The 16,698-nt window shown below is 39.4% G+C and overlaps 2 protein-coding genes across 2 annotated transcripts; both read left to right on the top strand.

Annotated features, from left to right (window-relative positions):
- The first annotated feature begins 1,645 nt into the window (after nt 1-1,645).
- LOC114161396 (retinol-binding protein 2) lies at nt 1,646-3,484 on the top strand. The gene is made up of 4 exons (XM_028044649.1): nt 1,646-1,801; nt 2,703-2,881; nt 2,972-3,073; nt 3,333-3,484. The coding sequence occupies exons 1-4, from the start codon at nt 1,729-1,731 to the stop codon at nt 3,384-3,386; spliced, it is 408 nt and encodes a 135-aa protein (XP_027900450.1). The 5' UTR covers nt 1,646-1,728; the 3' UTR covers nt 3,387-3,484.
- A 2,727-nt stretch (nt 3,485-6,211) lies between these two features.
- On the top strand, nt 6,212-16,687 carry LOC114133199 (COPI coat complex subunit beta 2). Its single transcript, XM_027998912.1, has 22 exons — nt 6,212-6,330; nt 6,759-6,896; nt 7,814-7,900; nt 8,034-8,160; nt 8,258-8,406; nt 8,504-8,650; nt 9,002-9,101; nt 9,176-9,318; nt 9,404-9,603; nt 9,903-10,013; nt 10,672-10,760; nt 11,022-11,128; nt 11,225-11,368; nt 11,486-11,616; nt 11,694-11,901; nt 12,148-12,258; nt 13,217-13,431; nt 13,515-13,607; nt 13,805-13,985; nt 14,315-14,386; nt 15,090-16,028; nt 16,120-16,687. The coding sequence occupies exons 1-22, from the start codon at nt 6,328-6,330 to the stop codon at nt 16,195-16,197; spliced, it is 3,573 nt and encodes a 1,190-aa protein (XP_027854713.1). The 5' UTR covers nt 6,212-6,327; the 3' UTR covers nt 16,198-16,687.
- Nucleotides 16,688-16,698: the final 11 nt, after the last annotated feature.

The following is a 16,698-nucleotide window of genomic DNA, read 5'->3' as shown; positions in this document are numbered from 1 at the left end:
ACTTGAACTTCCATCTAAGAAAACAGAATATGCTTTCTTTAGTAAAAGAAACTTTCTGTGAAAAAAAACACAGAGAAAAGAACATTTCTGCTCCAATAAAAAAATGCACTAAAGAAATGAGCTCCTGCCTATTGGTGGACATCTGTCTTAGAGCTTCTCTCCAACTCTCCCCACCCCCCATTCCAGTCCATTAGATGGAGTAAAAGCAGGCGCCAGCTTGATGGGAGGAAATGGAGATAGAAAAAAAACAACTGGAGATTCCTAGAGGACATATAATAAATGCATAGTAACACTGACAAAACAAGCTGTTAGAATTTAACCAATAAAACTGGTGATTTTAATTCTATTTCTTTGTACACATGACACATGTTTAACAGCAAAAAAAAAAACTCTTTAAAAAGCCTTTTGTCCAAAATGATTTGCTAAATTCAAAGCCTTTTTGGACTACATGGATGAATTTAATTAATCAAATAAATAATCTCTATAAAGTTGATACAAAGTTGTATTAAGTCAGTATTTATAGATTTCAAAAAGTAATATTTGTCTGTTTACGTTCCTTGTTCATATATCTTCATATATCAGGTCTCTTTCTCTCGTATCACAATAGAAACGTTTTCTAGGTCCTGTGCTGCAGAAAGACATGAAAGGACCATCACTGAAGTCATCTGGTTTGTCCTCCATGTTAAGACAAAAAACAGAAATAACTGGTTTGTGATTGAAGCATGAAAAGTTAATGAATTAGTAATAAGCAATCTATTCTTACAAGGTAGCATTTTAACTATTTTTACAACTGCAGCATCTAAGGAGCTTAGTGTGTTAGCAAGTTTAGCATTAACATTATGGCCAAATTAGCTAAAGCCGGAGAGAAACATACATTTTGCGCCATAACACCGAAATGTTCCTAACCACAGTTCTTATGGCATTTATTAACCTTTTCTAAGCTGATATACTTATTCATATTGCAACCCACATAAGCATATTAGCATAAGAAATCTCTGCTGGACACCAGCATAAATGAGAATAACTGCTAACTGGACCTGACCCATTGCACTGCCTCAAGGAATATCTTCTATACTCCGACAAGATAAATCTTGAGACAATCTACAAAAGAAACTAGATGAAAGAAAAATGCAAAGAAAATGGGAAAGGCACAAAAATTTGCTTATTATTCTTGCAGATAAGCTTCTGTTATGAAGCCTGTTGTACAAAGCTATGTGTGTTATTTTTTTGCCAATAATCTTTTGCAATTAGCTTCGAGTCTTTGTGGTTGGATGGCATTTTGCCATCTCTCTAATCTTTAGTTCCCTCCACAGATTCTCTCTTAGAATCAAATAAGGATTCTGGCTGGTATATATTGCATTTTTTATAGCTAAAGCTTACTATCGTTCAAAATGCATTTTTATAGTGCAGAGAGTTGTGTCCACTATCTACAAAACAATCTTCATATTATGATGTTCTGCCACAGAAAAACATGCTCTGTAAAGTGGTTACAATGCAGCGAAGGAAGCATGAACTTTATGCCACATACACACACTTCCAATGTCCTGAAGCAATTATCAGGCGGACCATGTCCTTTGGTCCGCATAGACTCACACGTTCATACACACACTTAAACACACACACAGAAACAAAGTGTATATAAAGGGCTGAGCCCTTGAGCTCTCTCCCTTTGTTGGAAAAACATATTTCAAGGCAGGCTTCTACCTCCTCTCACAAACTGCTGACAAAATGCCTGCAGACTACAATGGACGCTGGGAGATGGTGACCAATGAGAACTTCGAGGATGTCATGAAGGCTCTCGGTAAGTTCCACCCTGATGCAACGCATGTAATTTGTTCTTGTTCAATTGATCGTGAAAATTGTCTTGTTCAAATCAGAGTGCTACACTAAAAGACTGAGTCAGGAAGAAAAGAACGTCTGAGCAGAAAATGTAACACCAGTGTGACAGAGAGAACAAGAATGCTGGTAGGAAAGGGACAAAAGGGAAGAATAAAAGAGGTGTGATGTGCAACTGCTTCATTTCCTCATTGAGCTGCTGTCAGGCAAAGTTAACCTCCTCTCTATGAGCAGTTGCTATCTGTTGCTGCGCCAAATACGTATTGATTCAGTCCCTTCTGCATTTTCTTCGTTCCCCATCCAAGAAATAAAACACAGATTGTGACCCTGGATCAGCTGACGGGAGCTGGCTCTCCTCCTTGCGCGCCGTTGATCAGCCCCAGAAACACTTTCATTTTTCATGACGACTTTATCTGCAATTCACAAAAAAGCCAAGCCACAGTGCAGTGAGCTCAGTCAAGAAATCTGGGGTAATCCTTGAGTCCTCAGAGACATTTTCTTGGAGCAGATTGGAAAATGAGATCCTTATGGAAATGGGCCAGAAACTATCAGTAAGATGGGTAAATATGGTGCCCCATCTGTAAGAGTGATGGAAAGAAATTGAATTTCCACTTTAGGGCAAATAGGATATGAATATCTAAACGATTAGGATGGGTGGTTCACTGTGACAGAGCCTGATGGTAAAAGGGTCAGAGAAAGTCATTCAGATCTATTCTGACTGAATTCAAGGTGATTTTTGACAGGTTATTGTCACATCTCTGTTTTTATGAATGCCATCAACATCCAGCAGAAGTTTTCACAACTTTACAAAAACATATGCTAGAGTCTGTTTCCTGACCACATCTGACCTCTCTCCACAAATCCAGACATTGACTTTGCCACCAGGAAGATTGCTGCCCATCTGCACCAGACAAAAGTGATTGTGCAGAACGGAGACAAGTTTGAAACCAAGACCCTGAGTACCTTCAGAAACTATGAGGTCAACTTTACCGTGGGGGAGGAGTTTGAGGAGTACACAAAGGGACTGGACAACCGGAACGTAAAGGTGGGGCAACCAAAGGGTCAATGAAGGGAGGGCTGTTGGACTCTAAATGTCTTGGTCTTTGCTTTAAATGTCTGTGATGTGATATGTCAGAGCCTGGTTGTCTGGGATGGGGACAAGCTGGTCTGTGTACAGAAGGGGGAGAAAGAAAACCGTGGCTGGAAGCAGTGGATCGAGGGAGACCTGCTGCACCTGGTGAGAATAAGCATGACACATTGGGAACTGGTGTAAATTTATTCCCAGTTTCCTCATTGATAGAATAGATATAAGAACTCTACTTCATTTACTTGAACCAATAGTTCCCAGTTGCATCACAGAGTTGCCTCATGTCTCTGGGCAATAATAAAATGCTTTTGAAACATGCAGATGTAAGCTCTGCCTGCTTGTGCAACCAACAGACGCCCTTGTTGCATCACATTCCTCCAAGTCTGAAGGTCTGTGCCTTTTTTTACAGGAAATCACAGCCCTCGACAAAGTCTGCCACCAAGTGTTCAAGAAGAAGCAATAAAGGAGGAGGAAGATTGATTATGTGTGTAAAACCCTGACTGCTGTGTGTGTCATGTTGTGCTTAAATGTGAACTTTATTAAAACATTTTAATACAAACACTGTCTCGTTAACTGTCCTTTGGATGTGTTGTTTTTAAAAAGGCATCGCGTTCTTTCATATCACTTCATCTCAATTCCACTTTTCCTATTTTAGATCAGTTAGTATCACCGCAATTTTTTTTTTTTTGCCACCTCCCAGAATGGACCAATTTTTTTCAGTCAATTATTACTGCATTCTTTAAATTCAGAACTTTACATACTCCCAAAATCCTTTCTAAATTAATTGTAGGGCAACCCCTCCAACATTGGAGATTAAGATTTTTTTGTATGTTAGTTTCCCCTTTGCAATTTTAGGTGGTGTCATTTATTTGTTTTCTTTTTAACAAATAAAATATATAGCACATGGCAATATTGCTGTAACAATTATGCTGCTATAAATTCGGTAATTTCCCTCCCACCCTTCCTTCCTTCCTCACCCCATTCTGATCCCATTTGTCAGATATAGGCTAAAGGGTCAATAACAGGAAAGATCTTAGCCAGTCCTACTCTGGCCTTACCTGAAGCTTTATCTGACTGCAAGTATTATAAAAACAATCATAATCTAAATTTTAGAGTATTTGTATTTTTCTAAGATCCCTTCAGCAACCATCTACTAAGCTCTGTAAATGAGAAGTGAATGGACACTGTTATTTATGTGGTAAATAAGCAAAAACTAATGTACTGATATGTAATAAGAAGTCTTGTTTTTATTTTAAGTGTGATTTGAGAAATAGACTAAAAGGCAAAAAATATAGAAAATATTCTCCATTTCAGAGGGAAGTGGATGCGTGGATATGGCACCAAATTGATCTGGAACTCTGCTAGATCCACATTAAGGGCTCCATCAAAACAAAGAGAAGCAGTGATTGAGGACACAATCTGGCTGATCAATCTGTTCAGGTTTGTGTAAGAGGGGCAGTCGATGTCAAGGTTTTTGCGGCAGATATCATAGATTGCTTCATTGTCCACCATAAAGGCGCAATAATTTACTTACAGTGTGTGAAAAAGTTACACTCATAATCTACAATATTTATACATTTTTATGAATATATTTCTTGAGAAATTATGTAAAGGAAAATATATCGGTGACTCCTGAATTTAATCTGAAATACTCATTGGTGTTTCGACCCCAAATACCTTAACAATCGATCAGGAGTGAATTCAAAGTTCTGAAGTGGTTCAAGGTATTAACGATTTATGAATTAGTAAAACATTTTATTTCAAATTTAAATAATTAAATTTCAGACTAGGGTTTTTATATAAAATATATGCTTTCATTTGCCTTCTGATTTTTGTGTAGATTTCAAAGTTCACAATTCAAACGCCAGAGGGAGACAAAGTCGCTGTTTTTTTCCCTACCACCCTTTTTTTTCTAATTAAATGACTTGAAGTTGTATAACACATTTGAGGAACATGGCAGTTCAAAGTGCGTTACATCATAAAAACACATACACAAAAAAAATACAAAGTTGTAGAACACACAGTCAACAATTCTTGCGTCATTCCAAACATCCTCTCCATATTCTTAATTGATGGCACAGGCATCATTATGTTGTGGGAAAGTTTTTTTTTTTTTTTAGTAGGGACAGTGACATTGGTCAGACTTGAGGATAAGATAGATGCAGTCCTGGAAGACAATATTGTCATTATAGAGCCTTGTATTATAAAATTCTAATAAAATACATTGAAGTAGGCAGTTTCAAAGTGACAAAAAAACCCCCAAAAATAATTCAGTGGGTATTACCTTGGCAAACCACGGAGACAACTTAGATTTGTCTCAGTTGGCGCAAGTGAGACAAATCTAATCATTCCAAATTCCGCATGCTATCTGATTTAAACTAAACGTTTTGATGTACTGCCGACAAAATACCACATTCCTTTTTTTTAAAGGTTTTATTGGCTCTAGCGGCCTTTATTTGATAGTTACTTGACAGGAAAGTGGGTAATGAGAGAAGGGGGAAGACATGCGGCAAAGGTCGCCAGGCCGGGAATCGAACCTGCGACAGCCGCAACGAAGACTAAGGCCTCCTTATGTGGGTTGTGCTTAACCCCTGCGCCACCACAGCACATCCCAAAATACCACATTCCTAAAACAGAATAAGTTTTTCTTTATTGTCGTGCATCAGTATCTGTATGAGTTGTCAGGTATAACGTGTTCTCCTGAAAATACGGAAGAGGATTAGGGCAAAATAATAATTCTGACTTTAAAGTCAGAATCATTATTTTTATTTTTTCGGTGGTCCTAATCCTCTTCCGTATGAAAACTCTGAAAGATCCACGTTGCAAAAAAAAAAAAAAAAAAAAAAAAGTCTCAAGTTAAGTTTGCGTCGACACAGATAAACAGGAAGTTGAATTTCTCATCTTTAAAGTAAAAGCTTACAAAACAATTTGAAAGAGACAATAGAGAATCCAGAAACCCCTAACAAGCTGAAGCTACCAGAGGTTTTGGCAAAAATCATTACGAGTTAAACTTAAATAAATGTAGATTTAGTGACGTCTGTGCCATGTTCAAAATGAATATTCATGAATATGAATTTGGAGACACAGGTAAGACTGACAAACATTAGAACTGCTTCACCATATTAGCTTATAAAACTTAATCTTAACATAGTTATTCATGCGCAACACCTCCTAGTTTATAGTTTTGTTTATGTTTTGTCTTCTCATTTTTTGCTAAAGGCGTTATTGTCACTCGTCACCTCGGGCAAAGTATTTACTTTGAAAAGCATCACTGGAAGTTGTTTAGGTATTGTCTTTAGCATGATAATCAAACTTTTCTCTGCTTAACTGGAAGGACCTGAAGCAGCAGGATGGTAGGTGGGTTTTCCCTGGACTGTAACTGAGACACTCGCTGACGTGGAGACATGGTAGGTGTCCCAAACAAAGTTTTTATCACGTCGCAATTAAAAAATGTGTGATTAGCAGAACTTACTTGCCACCCTGTTATACTTTAATGGCACTTAGAAAAAAGTACGGTAAACTCTCACAGCTCAAAATAAGCAAAGGACCAATATATACATTGAACCTTCATAATAAGCATTTAATTTGAAAGGACTAAACAAACTCAACGTGTTAGAATGTATTTTAGTCGTTCATCTGTCGTGCGATCAGTGAGAAATCATCGATGTGAATGAAAATTTAGGCAGGCATGCATGCAAAATGTGGTATGTTAGAACAGACACACCCATTCCCTTACTAAAGCCAGAAAGTGATTTAAAGCTGCAGAGGAGCATCCTCCACCCCAGCTGATGCACAATGTTGACCCCGTTCGTTTTTATTGTCTCTTATTAACCAGCCTCTGAGGTTGGACATCCAGCGGAGGCTGACAGCTCGTTCAGAAAGAGTGAAGAGCGCGGACCTGCACCCCACTGAGCCGTGGATGGTGCTCAGCCTCTACACCGGCACCGTTGTGGTCTGGAACCATGAAACACAGGTGTCTATGAACCACTTCCGTCATTTCACACTCACTCTCTCCTAATTTTATTCCAACATTTCACTCAAAAATGCTATTTTCAGTAAAACAAATGCCTTGCAAAAGGATTCACTTGTCGCCCAAAGTTCAAATTTCCAGTCTTGACACAAATTATCAATTGGACTTGAGTCTAGACTTTAAATAGACTGTTCTACCAAATAAATAAGCATTGACCTAATCTATTTTATTGTAGCTCTGGCTGTGTATTTAGGGTCCCTCTCCTGCTGGTTGGTGATCTTTGGCCTTAGTCTTGTATCTTATTTCTGCATCCAACAAGTCTATTTCTCTGTATTTAGTGCCAACCAAATACAAATTTGGTTGATTTTCACAGAACAGCTTCATTTACATACAGGTGGACTCTATTTAGCATTGAGATCATTCATAAAGGTAGTTGGTTGCACTGAATTTTATACTGGGGTGTCAGAGTAAAGGGAACTGAATATAAATACATGCCATACTTTTCAGATTTTTTTATATGTAAGACAGTAAATGAAAACCTGTATCATTTTCTCAGTATCTTTTGGGCTTTCACATCAAATCAGAATCAGAACTACTTTATGGATCCCCAAGTGAAAATTACGTATTTGTTGACAGTTACTCAAATTCAAGAGCGTTAAAATATTACATAATACAACTACAGGCACACATGTTAAAAAGATTAAGTATATTAAAAATGCCAAATTACAGGCAATTTAATTAACCTAAATATAGATAATATAAGGATAAAATAAAATAAGTATGTACATGGAATATTGAAATATTTGTCCATAGTACATCTCTTCAAAAAATCCTTACAATGATAAACTTTGCAAAGTTTCTGTGGCATGAACTCTTTAGTAATACTGTCATACTGTCTGACCTTCCTTCTCTGTTCTTAGGCAATTGTTAAATCCTTTGAGCTGTGCGGTCTGCCTGTTAGAGTGGCCAAGTTTGTAGCCAGGAAACACTGGATCATTACTGGAGCAGTAAGTTGTTTCTGGATAAAACTTTGTGTACACATTTTTCTATGACTCTAATTTGGCAGAACAAAAGCAGCTATTCTGGTGCTGTGGACTGAATTGGGATCATGGTTTGATAAATCTGTTCGCTTGCCCACAGGATGACATGCAGATCCGTGTGTTCAACTACAACACGCTAGACAGGGTCTTCATGTTTGAAGCCCACTGTGACTACATCCGCTGCGTCGCTGTGCACCCCACGCAGCCCTTTGTCCTCACCAGCAGCGGTAGGAAATGCCTACCTAGAGTCATGCAAAATACAGTCGTCCAAAGGCAACATGTTAACATTTATTGAGTTGTCTGATGAGCGGTGTGTGTTTCCAGATGACATGCTGATCAAACTGTGGGACTGGGACAGAAAGTGGACGTGCTGTCAAGTGTTTGAGGGACATGCACACTATGTCATGCAGGTCGTCTTCAACCCTAAAGACAACAACCAGTTTGCCAGTGCCTCTCTAGACAGAACCATTAAGGTACACAACAGGCAGACATAGGTGATCATAGACTAATGCTATAATACAACTATACTTCTGTAATACTAATGCTACAACTCATCTTGCTGTACCGTAGGTGTGGCAGTTGGGCTCCAAGTCTCCCAATTTCACTCTTGAAGGTCACGAGAAAGGAGTGAACTGCATTGATTACTATAATGGAGGAGACAAGCCCTACCTTATATCAGGAGCAGATGATAATCTTGTGAAGATCTGGGATTATCAGGTAATCCAACACACACTGGATGCATATAAACATGGATCCTCAGGTAGTACACCTAAAAAAAGAGCAGCTATTATAAGATTAACAGCAAGTATGATAAAAAAAAAAGTTTATTCAGCTTCAAATAAAATCTATATTAAACCAGTGCTACAAAAGGCATCAATCTTTTGACCAAGAGCAAAAGTGTCTCAAGCACATTTTTAAAGTATATATTTATTGAGATCCAGCTGTGTTTATATTAGTTGACTAACATTCCTCTTTTGTGCTTTTTTTTTTTAAAGCAACATATTCTGCAGGTGGTTTGTATTAATACCACAAGGTAAAGCCTTCATCTCTTCTGATTTTATTTACCAGAACAAAACGTGTGTTCAGACCCTGGAGAGTCATGTGCAGAATGTGACCTGTGTCTGCTTCCACCCTGAACTGCCTGTCATTCTCACAGGATCTGAGGATGGTGAGTAAAACCTGTCTCTTATTACATGGTCCCAAACAGAACACTAACCCGGTTCCACTTTACCACATCCACAGGCACTGTCAGAGTTTGGCACTCTAACACCTACAGACTTGAAAACACACTTAATTACGGGATGGAACGAGTGTGGTGTATATGTGGGCAGTCTGGCTCCAACAATATAGCTCTGGGCTATGATGAAGGCAGCATCATCATTAAGGTTTGTCCACCGTCAGAGCTTTAAATGAGTGCACTATTACATTTTCATGAACATATATTTATATTTATCCCTCACCTTGTTTCAGCTGGGTCGGGAGGAGCCGGCCATGTCCATGGACTCCAGTGGGAAAATCATGTGGGCCCGTCACTCTGAGGTGCAGCAGGCCAACCTGAAGACGCTGGGAGAGTCGGAGATTCAGGACGGAGAGAAGCTCCCACTTGGTGCCAAAGACATAGGCAGCTGTGAGATTTACCCACAAACCATTCAACACAGCCCCAATGGCAGGTGAGCCATTGCAGAGTGGGAATTTGACAAAAGCAGTCATCATATGTGACCCAACCAGGAGACTTTTTAAATTTGACATTAAGTGTCATCATCTTCATTTCGCATGGAAAGGCAAGCTTGTGTAAACTGGAATGCTTGACATTAGTGTTTGTAGAGTAATCGCTGTGTCTATACATGTTAATGGTTTGAGTGAAACCTCATATCTGTTATAGTCAATTTCATTTTAACAAAAGCTGATAGGTATTCTGTCTGAGATTTCTAAATTGATATTTTATGTGGTGTGTGTTTCATTCTGGCAGATTTGTAGTGGTGTGTGGAGATGGGGAATATATCATCTACACTGCGATGGCCTTGAGGAACAAAAGCTTTGGCTCTGCTCAGGAGTTTGTCTGGGCACACGACTCCTCACAGTAAGTCCTATCAATTAAAGGAAGTCTTTTATTGTTAAGCATTTAAAAATATATATTTGTTCCCTTTCTAAAATATAAAAATATATTAATTATATAAATATTGTAAAAGAAAGGAAACTTATGAGTAAAGTTTGTACTTTTTCTTAGTTATAGTTCCTATGCCGTTTCCACTGTTTAATCACTGAAATCTCTTAACTCACCTTTTCATATTTTTCAGAATTACAACTTTGGATTTCAGAGGAAGTAATGAAAATGAATAACTTTAGTTGTCTTTTTTAAGATGTCAGAACTGTACCACAGATAATAAACAGATAATATTACCATTAGATGCTTGCGTTAAAACAAGGCTTGACTTCCTGTTTATACTTTCTGTTTGAGTGACGTCCTGGTGTGAAGTCATGAAAACATCCTATTGATATTAGCCTTGTTATACACCATGATTTTACCATCTGAGCTTTTCTTAATTATACCCAGTTGAAGAGGTTCAGTGAGGTCTGAATGGATCATTAGGAAGATCAAAATGTCAGTTTTTGAAAAATGTTGAGGCTCCCTTTAGCTCTTTTCTCATTCAACTCACTGGGTTTAAATTGTCCACAGTTCTGTCCCAACAGCATAAAACCAGTATTTAAAATTACATGCCATTTTTGTTTCTATGCAGGTATGCCACGAGGGAGGGCATTAGCGTGGTGAAAATATTTAAAAACTTTAAAGAGAAGAAGACTTTCAACCCTGATTTTGGGGCTGATGGTATGTTTCTTTTTCCATTTAAATCACTTTTTTCTACATTCAAATAGTAAAATGAACTGAATCTATGTGCTACTGTACTGACCAATCAAAGTGCTTTATCTGTGCTTAAAAGTATAAACATACTTATGTTTTTTTTAAATGTGGTGCCTTTAAAGGTCACCACATTTATGAGAAAATTTCCTTGCAAATATGGTAAAAAAAAATTATCTTCCACATTTCCCTACTTTAATTGATATGTTAATTTTTATCCCTTCCCATCAGGCATCTTTGGTGGCTTCTTACTGGGAGTGAGGTCAACCAGCGGACTGGCTTTCTATGACTGGGAAAGCTCCAGTTTGATCCGCCGTGTTGAGATCCTGCCTAAGCATGTCTGTCACATTCTCCTTAGTGCTAGTCCGAATGCTATAACTTTATGTTATAGGATGTTTATAACTTTTTCATAAGCCTTTCATTGGTGCCTGCAGATGTTCTGGTCTGACTCTGGGGAGCTGGTGTGTATTGCTACAGAAGAGTCCTTCTTTGTGTTGCGCTACCTGACAGAGCGAGTGTCAGCAGCACAGGAGTCTAAAGAAACGCTGACAGAGGATGGGATAGAAGATGCTTTTGAGGTCAGAGCTGTTTCGGTGGTTTGTTGTGAAATTGTATCATAAAATACTGATATAAAAAAGAAAACTTCATTGCTTTTCCTTTCAGTTTTCATTTGTTGCGGTTCTTCTGTTTCCCAGGTACTGGGTGAGGTCCAGGAGGTTGTAAAGACAGGTCTGTGGGTCGGAGACTGCTTCATCTATACCAGCTCCATGAACAGACTCAACTACTATGTTGGAGGAGAGATCATAACTATTGCTCACCTGGACAGGTATCATATTTTCATTTGCTTTTATAGGCTAACGAAAGGTGCATTAGCATGCCATTCATTGTAAAAACTCTGAATAGGACCATGTATCTGCTGGGCTACATCCCAAAAGACGACCGACTCTATCTAGGAGACAAGGAGCTCAACATCATCAGTTACTCCCTGCTGCTGTCTGTTCTGGAATATGAGACAGCTGTCATGAGGAAAGATTTCACCACGGCTGACAGGGTCCTTCCCACAATACCAATGGAGCAGAGGACCAGGGTCGCCCACTTCCTGGAGAAACAGGTATCCCTGTCCTCCCAGCTTTTGACGTTTACTGCCAACCTAGTAATGTTGTACTTGCATCTAAGATTTAGAAAAGACAAGGAAGCCAGATGCAGTCAGACCTCTGGTTAAAATGTTTTGTTTTATTCACAATGGCAAGGTCCTTATACTCACCTCACATTTAACTGTGGCCATATGACAGCTGTGTTTCAGTGTTAATGAAGAAAAAAAAATTTTTTTTTTCATGTATTTTCTTTTGTTGTGTAGGGTTTCAGACAGCAGGCGCTGGCTGTGTCCACTGACCTGGATCACAAGTTTGAGCTTGCTCTGCAGCTGGGGGAGCTGAGGATGGCGCATGAACTGGCACTAGAGGCAGAGGTCAGAGAAAGCCTCATGCTAGTGTATGTTGATGTATGGCTGCAGTTAGGCACCGCTTTAAAATCTTGATAAGAGAGAACAAAATTCAACCAGAATTTGAAAACCTGGTTTTAGATTTGTCTGACCAGTCATTTTTCTTCTAAACAAAATCTTTTGATAATGGTAATCTGAAAAATCTATATTAATTTAAGCCTGTACAGATTTTGTTTAAAGGTGATCTTAGTTGAACGTGTTAGGATAGGTCTATGTGCTATATAAAATATGCTCATTATATTTTTTGCACAACATCATTGTTAGCTAATGAGATTTTAGTCTGGTCAATTCCATTTGGGCCCCTTTCAAAATGAGCTGTTTCAAGGCTTCTTGTCACTTTAAATCCAAATAAGCTGCTGCTGGAAGAGCTCTCCCAAATCAGCATTCACACTCACTTGAAAATGGCTGCAAACAGATGAGCAATTATACAATCGTACATCTTTGACAAGCATTAGTAGAACTTCTTGCTTGCACAACCAGTAAGAATGCAGCAAGTGGCATCTGGATAGTAAGTCCACAACAAAATGCTTGCCTTTTCCAGCAGCCATTGTACAGCGCATACAGTGGTGAAACTAGTTGATCAAATGTGCTTTTGCTCTACTGGGGTTGCTAGGTAACGGGCTGGGCTCCACTGAGGTTGCTAGGTTAGGGGCACTGCCTGCTGATTTGTGACATTACATTCAAAAGGTTTTTGAAATTTTCTAGTCACACCATTAACTTATTGTAAAAAAATATATATATTAAAATAAAAAAAGGCAGGGTGTTTTTTTAAGTGCTTGGGAAGTACCCAGACAGAAGTACAAAAACGTGTAAAATGTGAATTTTGCCACATCTGTGTACTCTCTAAGAGAAAGAGAGTTATTATTTAGGTTCAAGGTGGTCAACAATCTTTTCTGTTGTCTCTTTGACTCCTCTGGGGCTTCAGTCTGAGCATAAATGGAAGCAGTTGGCCGAAGTCGCCTCTACAAAGGGGCAGTTCAGCCTGGCTCAGGAATGTCTGCACCAAGCTCAGGATTACGGTGGATTACTTCTGCTGGCAACCGCCTCAGGCAGCGCAGACATGGTAGGGAAACTGGCTGAGGGAGCGGAGAAGGATGGGAAGACCAATGTGGCTTTCCTCACCTACTTCATGCAAGGAAGGTTGGTGTTTCTGGAACAGTTTGTCCTGTTTTTGTTGTTTTTAACATTTGGTGTGTTGTTACTCTTATATTTTGTTTTGCCAGAACTGACAAATGTTTGGAGCTGCTTATTAAAACTGATCGATTGCCAGAGGCTGCTTTCCTGGCAAGAACATACATGCCCAGCCAAGTCTCAAGGTAAAGGTGGTTCTAATCGGTTTTCCCCATGTTGTTGAATGGCTAACCTCCAAACCCTGTTTCTGCCGAACGCCTGCATAAACTACTTTGTAATTGTCACTTTTAATTTCCCAAGGTCAGAGTGCAAATAAAGTTGAAAAGCTCTCCTGTTCCTTAAGGTTTACTCATGCGAGCTGGGTCTGTCTCTCTTCCTCCAGGGTGGTGAAGCTGTGGAAGGAGAACATGTCCAAGGTTAACCAGAAGGCAGCAGATGCACTGGCTGACCCAGATCAGTACAGCAACCTGTTCCCTGGCCTCCAGCAAACTCTGCTGGCTGAGCAGTACCTGAAGGAGACTCATGTTGGGGTCAGACCTGCTGCAGAATACCCCCTCATCATGGTCAGTGATCTGTTTTAAGGTCAAACATTGTCAGAAAAAAACTTTAAAATGAGACATGTAGGCTTTAACTGGAGACGTTTTAGTACTGTTGCTTCAGAATGGTAAGGTTTTTGGTTCTAGGGTCTCTTACTTCATCTATGAGTTATTCCTCTTAAGACCAAAGCTGCCAACTTAGGTTAGGTTAACTGTTTTATTTAATCCAAGTAGGGAGCATGTCTTTTTTGTCCACCTTGCACCCAATGACTGTGGAGATGCACTTAAACAGGTGTAGAAAAGGCATTGATGGATTGCTAGAAATAAATTTTGCTTGTTTTTTTTCTGTTCTCAAGTCAAACAAGGACCGTGATGTTCTGGAGGAGTCCAAAGGTTTTATCACCAAAGGAAAGATTACTGAGCCAGGGGTGAGGAGAAAACTCTGTGCATCTTTGCAGTGTCTTTTAGACACTAACCAGGCAATCTGCGGATAGATCTTTAAGCTATGTTTGCAACTCTTGTTTATGTGTAAATTGAGTTTGTGATTGGAGCAGATTGTAATAAACTGTCTGTGAGGACTGAATTTCCTTTTATATATTGAAAGAAATCACAATAGTGTCTTTTATATAGTAACTGTTTTGCTGTTGTAACCAAGTTTTTCAAGCATGAACTCAAATAGCTCTTGACTGACAACAAAGCAATAGCTGTTAAAGCAGTGGTCCCCAAAGTCGGTCCTCGAGGGCCGGCATCCTGCATGTTTTAGTTCTCTCCCTGGTTTAACACACCTGGATCAAATAATGGCCCCTTAGAAGGAAAAGAAGAACATTGACATGCTGAAAAGATTGTTACTACTACCAGGGAGAAAACTATAACATGCAGGATGCCGGCCCTCGAGGACCAACTTTGGGCACCCCTGTGTTAAAGAAAACACCTAAACCCTGTGCAATCATCGCCACCTAGTGGCCATCCATGATATTTCAGGATCTGTTACAGGGATTCCTGTAAATGCCTGTTGTTCCAAATGGGAAAAAAAAATAATAATCTTTTTCACAAAGTTGTGTAGGAGCCATGATTTCATTCAGAGAAGTTATACAGGAGTATTTTAACTGCTGTGTGATGTTTGTTTTGCAGGAGGCAGAGGGAAGCATGAATGAAAGCCCTGCTGTTGCTTCAGAAGCAACGGTAATGGAAGAACCCATTCCAATAAAACATGAGCCTCCTGCTGATCCTGTTCCAGTGACAGAGAAAATATTTAGTTTTCCAGAGGAAGCTCCTCTGTCTGTCTTTGCCACTAAAGACCATGTTGAGCCAAAGCAAGCACAGTTTGAGTGTCGAGTTAAAGGGGAAAACATTATGAAATCAGAGACTTTACTTATTGCAGAGGAACGCTTGATCCAGAAACCATGCACTGAGGTTCCTGCCAAAGACTCGGAGGCCGTACAGTCCAGTCCAGTGGAAGGTGTACGTTTATCTAATGAGGTGGCTGATCAGGGCGTAGCTTCAGCAGCTGAAGCTCAGCCAGCTATCACGGTATCTGAAGAGGAAGAAACACAAACAGCAGATGATGTGCTAATTAGCACAGATCTAAAAGCCAATTCTGTAATTGCATCAGAATCTGCAGCATTAGAGGAAACATCCAGGCCTGATCAACAGGAAACAGACACCATTCCCTTGGTTGCTATAGCAACAGAAGAAACTCCAATTGCGAAGCTACCTGTAGCAGTAGAGGAGCTCGTCTCTTTAGAACCAACAGAACGTTCCCTGCTGGATGTTCTGTCAGGCACAGGCCAGGCTATTTCAGATCTGATCCTCGATTCATCGCTAGACTCAGATGAAGATGCATCAGCGGCGTTGAAGCCTGTCACTGTGTGGGAGGATGAGCAAGAACAAGAGGAGAAAACTGCAGAACCTCCAGCAGAGACGGAGGATGGGTGGGAAGTGGGCAGTCTTCCTGAGGCTGAACCAGAAGGATCACACGACACAGCAGAGGCGAACGTGGCAGAGCAGGAAGCAGGCTCTGAGGCATCACAGGACCTATCAGAAGAACTCGAGGAAACAATCAACCATGAGGTAAACTGTGGGTTTATTTATTAGAAATTAAATTAGGGGAATTTCAGTAAGGTCCTTAATGTAACCTAACATTTCTCTTATCATTCTCTAGGACCTTGATGATCTGGATCTGGACAGTTTTGAACTGGAGGACATCGACACATTAGACGTGAATCTGCTGGATGAATAGTGGAAGCAACATTATTCTGGACATTTTCTCGAGACCAAATAACTAGAACTACTTAATGTTAAAAGTAAAATTTTTAAAGCAAACCAACCAAAGTGTTCTTTTACTTAAAAGGAGCTAAAATATGGGTCAAATACAGACTAGTTCTATATTTTAAAGGCTAAAGGGAAAGCTGGAAAATTCAGGGCTGCATCTTAATGTAGTTAGAACTCTTACCTCTTCTTCTCAGACATTACTGTTGATCAGTGTTATGAACAACTTAACAGGCAGGACAGTTTTAACTTAGTACAAAATGTGTTCAGAAATGTTAAAAAAGCATAATTCACTTCTGCCTCTTAATGTTTGGGTTTGAAAACACATTTACACCTCAAAGCCAGTACCAAAATAATTTGTTATAAACAAAGAACAGTATTGATGTTATTTCTATCTTTCAGTTACTAGATTTATTGCTTGTCTTTTTTTTTTTTCAATAAAATAAATGAATGTCAAAGTGTTTCTGGACTG

Source organism: Xiphophorus couchianus, chromosome 18 (genome assembly GCF_001444195.1).
Source record: "Xiphophorus couchianus chromosome 18, X_couchianus-1.0, whole genome shotgun sequence".
NCBI classification, from domain to species: Eukaryota; Metazoa; Chordata; class Actinopteri; order Cyprinodontiformes; family Poeciliidae; genus Xiphophorus; species Xiphophorus couchianus.
The sequence above is the reverse complement of the archived record's forward strand: the minus strand, read 5'-3'. Positions and strand labels throughout refer to the sequence as shown.

Coding starts and splice junctions, on each gene's coding strand:
- LOC114133199 (XM_027998912.1), top strand. Junction 11,129..11,224: donor TTGAGATCCTGCCTAAGCAT/GTCTGTCACATT, acceptor TGGTGCCTGCAG/ATGTTCTGGTCTGACTCTGG. Junction 13,432..13,514: donor ACCTACTTCATGCAAGGAAG/GTTGGTGTTTCT, acceptor TTGTTTTGCCAG/AACTGACAAATGTTTGGAGC.
- LOC114161396 (XM_028044649.1), top strand. CDS start 1,729: ATGCCTGCAGACTACAATGGACGCTGGGAGATGGTGACCAATGAGAAC. Junction 1,802..2,702: donor GGATGTCATGAAGGCTCTCG/GTAAGTTCCACC, acceptor CCACAAATCCAG/ACATTGACTTTGCCACCAGG. Junction 2,882..2,971: donor TGGACAACCGGAACGTAAAG/GTGGGGCAACCA, acceptor GTGATATGTCAG/AGCCTGGTTGTCTGGGATGG.